Source organism: Furipterus horrens, unplaced genomic scaffold, assembly GCF_987537825.1.
Source record: "Furipterus horrens unplaced genomic scaffold, mFurHor1.1.pri manual_scaffold_17, whole genome shotgun sequence".
NCBI lineage: Eukaryota > Metazoa > Chordata > Mammalia > Chiroptera > Furipteridae > Furipterus > Furipterus horrens.
In genome coordinates, this window is record NW_028327187.1 from 86,357,959 (window position 1) to 86,362,864 (window position 4,906).

Sequence of the window (4,906 nt, forward strand, 5' to 3'; positions counted from 1 at the left end):
TTAATTGGGTTGTCTGTCTTCTTGGTGTTGAGTCGTATGAGTTCTTTATATATTTTGGAGATCAATCCCTTGTCTGAGATGTCATTGGCGAATATATTTTCCCATATGGTTGGTTTCCTTTTCATCTTGCTGATGTTTTCTTTAGCTGAGCAGAAACTTTTTAGTTTGATGTAGTCCCATTTGTTTATTCTTTCCTTTATTTCCCTTGCCTTAGGAGATATATCAGTGAAAATGTTGCTATGTGGGACATCTGAAATTTTCCTGCCTATTTTTTCCTCTAGGACTTTTATGGTATCGCAGCTTACATTTAAGTCTTTGATCCATTTTGAGTTTATTCTGGTGTATGGTGTAAGTTGGTGGTCTAGTTTCATTTTTTTGCATGTGCCTGTCCAGTTCTCACAACACCATTTGTTAAAGAGGCTCTTTTCACTCCATTTGATGTTCTTTCCCCCTTTGTCAAATATTAGTTGACCATATGAACCTGGGTTTATTTCTGGGCTCTCTATTCTGTTCCATTGATCTATATGTCTGTTTTTATGCCAGTACCAGACTGTTTTGATTACCGTGGCCTTGTAGTATAGTTTGATATCAGGTATTGTGATTCCTCCTACTGTGTTCTTCCTCAAAATTGCTGTGGCTATTCGGGCTCTTTTTTGGTTCCATATAAATTTTTGAAGTATTTGTTCTAGGTCTGTGAAATATATTGCTGGTATTTTAATAGGGATTGCATTGAATCTATAAATTGCTTTGGGAAGTATGGACATTTTAATGATGTTGATTCTTCCCATCCATGAGCATGGTATATGCTTCCATTTTTTTGTATCTTCTTTAATTTCTTTCTTCAGTGTTATGTAGTTTTCTGAGTACAGGTCTTTTACCTCCTTGGTTAAGTTTATTCCTAGGTATTTTATTTTTCTTGTTGCTATGGTAAATTGAATTTTTCTTTCAGTTTCTATCTCTGAGTTTTTATTGTTGGTGTATAAAAATGCCTTTGATTTCTTAATATTGACTTTGTATCCTGTTATTTTGCCGAATTCACTTATTAGGTCGAGTAGTTTTTTTGTGGAGTCTATAGGGTTTTCTGTGTACACTATCATGTCATCTGAAAATAATGACAGTTTTACTTCTTCTTTTCCAATTTGGATGCCTTTTATTTCTCTTTCTTGTCTGATTGCGGTGGCTAGAACTTCCAAGACTATGTTGAATGGGAGTGGAGAGAGTGGACATCCTTGTCTTGTTCCTGATCTCGGGGAATGCTCTCAGTTTTTTCCCATTGAGTATGATGTTGGCTTCAGGTTTCTCATATATGGCCTTTATTATGTTGAGGTATGCTCCCTCTATTCCCATTTTGCTGAGAGTTTTTATCATAAATGGGTGTTGTACTTTATCAAATGCTTTTTCTGCATCTATTGAAATAATCATGTGGTTATTGTCTTTCATTTTGTTTATGTGGTGTATTACGTTTATTGATTTGCGAATATTAAACCATCCTTGCATCCCTGGGATGAATCCTACTTGATCGTGGTGTATGATCTTTCTAATGTGTTGCTGGATCCGGTTTGCCAATATTTTGTTGAGGATTTTAGCATCTATGTTCATCAGCGATATTGGCCTATAGTTTTCTTTCTTTGTTGTGTCTTGACCTGGTTTTGGAATTAGGGTTATACTGGCTTCATAGAATGAGTTTGGGAGTCTTCCCTCTTCTTGTATCTTTTGGAATAGTCTGAGAAGGATAGGAGTTAGTTCTGTCCTAAATGTTTTGTAGAATTCACTTGTGAAGCCATCCGGTCCTGGGCTTTTGTGTGCTGGGAGTTTTTTGATTACTGCTTCAATTTCACTAGCTGTTATTGGTCTATTCAGACTTTCTGCTTCTTCTTGATTCAGTTTGGGAAGACTATAGGTTTCCAGGAATTTGTCCATTTCCTCTAGGTTGTCAAATTTCTTGCCATACAGTTGTTCGTAATAATTTCTTATAATTCTTTGTATTTCTGTGGTATCAGTTGTGATTTCTCCTCTTTCGTTTCTGATTTTATTTATTTGGGTCCTCTCTCTTTTTTTCTTGATGAGCCTGGTGAAAGGCTTGTCAATTTTGTTTATTTTTTCAAAGAACCAGCTCCTACTTTTGTTGATCTTTTGAATTGTTAGTTTAGACTCTATGTCATTTAATTCTGCTCTGATCTTGATGATTTCCTTCCTTCTACTTGATCTGGGCTTTGCTTGTTGTTCTTCCTCTAGATCTTGTAGCTGTAGGGTTAAATTTTTTATTAGATATTCCTCTAGCTTTTTTAGGTAGGCCTGTATTGCTATGAACTTTCCTCTTAGGACTGCTTTCGCTGTATCCCATAGGTTTTGGGTTGTTGTGTGTTCATTATCATTAGTTTCCAGAAACTTTTTGATTTCTTCCCTGATGTCATTGTTAACCCATTCATTATTTAATAGCATGTTATTCATTCTCCATGACTTTGAATGTTTTTGAGTTTTTTCCTTGAGGTTGATTTCCAATTTTAAGCCATTGTGATCTGAGAAGATGCTTGATATAATTTCAATTTTCTTGAATTTGTTAAGGCTTGTTTTGTGTCCTACCATGTGGTCTATCTTTGAAAATGTTCCATGTGCACTTGAGAAATATGTATATTTTGCTTCTTTGGGGTGAAAACTTCTATATATATCGACTAAGTCCATTTGATCTAGAGTGTTGTTCAGTGCCTCAATATCTTTGGTGTTTCTTTGCTTCGAAGATCTGTCCATTGTTGACAATGGGGTGTTAAAATCCCCTACTATGAGTGTGTTGTTGTCTATATCTTTCTTGGAGTCTTTCAAAATTTTCCTTATATATTTGGGTGCTCCTAAGTTGGGTGCATATATATTTATAAGGGTTATATCTTCTTGATGGATTTTTCCCTTAAGTATTATGAAATGCCCTTCTTTGTCTCTTTTTATGGACTTTGCTGTGAAATCTGTTTTGTCTGATATAAGTATTGCTACCCCGGCTTTTTTTTCATGCCCATTTGCTTGGAATACATTTTTCCATCCCTTTACTTTCAGTCTGTGTAGATCTTTTGTTCTAAGGTGGGTCTCTTGTAGACAGCATATATGTGGGTCATTCTTTCTAATCCATTCAGCTACCCTATGTCTTTTAATTGGAGCGTTTAATCCATTTACATTTAAGGTTATTACCGATAAGTACTTATTCATTGTCATTTTTCCCCTTTGTACTCGTGTTCTTCTCTGTCTCTCTCTGTTTCTTTATCTTCTTAGAGCAGACCCTTTAGCATCTCTTGCATTGCTGGTTTGGTGGAGATGTATTCTTTTAGCCTTCTTTTGTCTTGGAAGCTCCTTATTTCACCCTCCATTTTGAATGAGAGCTTTGCTGGGTATAGTATTCTAGGTTGTAGGCCTTTGTTTTTCATTGCCTGGAATATTTTTTTTTTTGTACTATCTATTTAAAAGCTTTATTTCCCATATCATGTTTACTAATAACAGGGCAAGCATCATGATTACTAAAACTGTTACAGTAGGTAGAATTATTTTTTCCAACTATTAAGATGGTTCAACTAATTGTGGGGGAGGGGGGAGAGATAGAGCAGTTAAGACAAGTAGAGTGGGTTGGTTGGTTTTTTCCTGCTTGGGCTTGAAGTGAAAAGTAACATTTGGGAAGGTGGTTAAAACCACTAGCATCTAAGATCACTTTCAAATGAGATGAGGAATGTTACTGAAATGAGGATATATAAAATAAAAACTCATCGTCAAGCTTTATATTAAAATTATGCACATGAATCACTGTCAATGTATTCGATGTCTTAACCCAAGATCTCCAAAATTTCATCCAAATTGAATAGCATGTTCATTTTCTTCTGCAACTACCAGAACACAGTCATCGTTATAAGGTGATTGGGGTGCAGTTGAAAAAACTGTGGTGAAACCAGAATTCAAATTTCTTTTGTACAGGAACCAAACGATTGCTCCTAAAACTATCAAAATTACTGTGCTAGCAATCACCAAAGCTGTTATTAAAATGTGGTTATCTGATAAATATTTCTTTTCATATGGAATAGCTGCTTTACAAAGGGTTCCTTGCACAGAAGAAACTTCACAATTTCCTTTTTTCCATTCACCAGTCATGGTGTGCAAAAAGGCACAGGTGTCAACTAGATCCTCCTCATCATCTTGGTCTGTCCACTTACGGTATGTCATATTTGAATTATCAAACCACTTGAAACTCTCATCATCTGTATCATAAAACATGCCGAGTAGGATATCATCTGGGCCTTTCCATTGCTTTTTCAATGTATCCAGTATAAAAGCATTTTCTTCTTCATTGTGTATGCTTATCATGTCTGCTCCAGGGCAGGGTGAAAAATGTGAGCCAGGTTGATGGAGACTCATATATGGCATCTGACCACTGGTTCTGTGATGGTGGGTGGAGAGTCTCAGAAAAGGAACAATGGCCTCTGTCAGTACTTTTGTCTAGGAGTTAGTCGCCTCCACAGCTCTTATCCTGATGCCAATTTATTTCCTCCATGTATGTCTCTGGTTTCTTTCAAGCTGCTACCCTAGTGCCTGAGCTCAGAAAGAATGAGTCCAAGTAAGTCCATGGGCCCTTTAAGAGGAACTGCCTGGAACTTTAGAAGCCTCTTGTTTCCCTCAGCTTCAATCTGAGCTGGTTTTTACAGCCAGAAGTTATAGGGACTTCTCTTCCTGGCACTAGAACCCTGGGCTTGGGGGCGTGGTGTGGAGCTGGGACCTCCTGGAATATTTTTTGCCATTCCCTTCTGGCTTGTAGTGTTTCTGCTGAGAAATCTGATGATAGCCTTATTGGAGTACCCTTGTATGTTATTAGTTGTTTTTCTCTTGCTGCTTTTAGGATCCTCTCTTTGTCTTTGAATGTTGCCATTTTAATTATGAT

The 4,906-nt window shown here is 36.7% G+C and overlaps 1 protein-coding gene across 1 annotated transcript; it reads right to left on the minus strand.

Annotated features, from left to right (window-relative positions):
* Window positions 1-3,568: 3,568 nt before the first annotated feature.
* On the minus strand, window positions 3,569-4,343 carry LOC149991530 (CD302 antigen). Its single transcript, XM_090265004.1, has one exon. The coding sequence runs from the start codon at window positions 4,333-4,335 to the stop codon at window positions 3,823-3,825; it is 513 nt and encodes a 170-aa protein (XP_090121130.1). The 5' UTR covers window positions 4,336-4,343; the 3' UTR covers window positions 3,569-3,822.
* Between the last annotated feature and the right edge of the window lie 563 nt (window positions 4,344-4,906).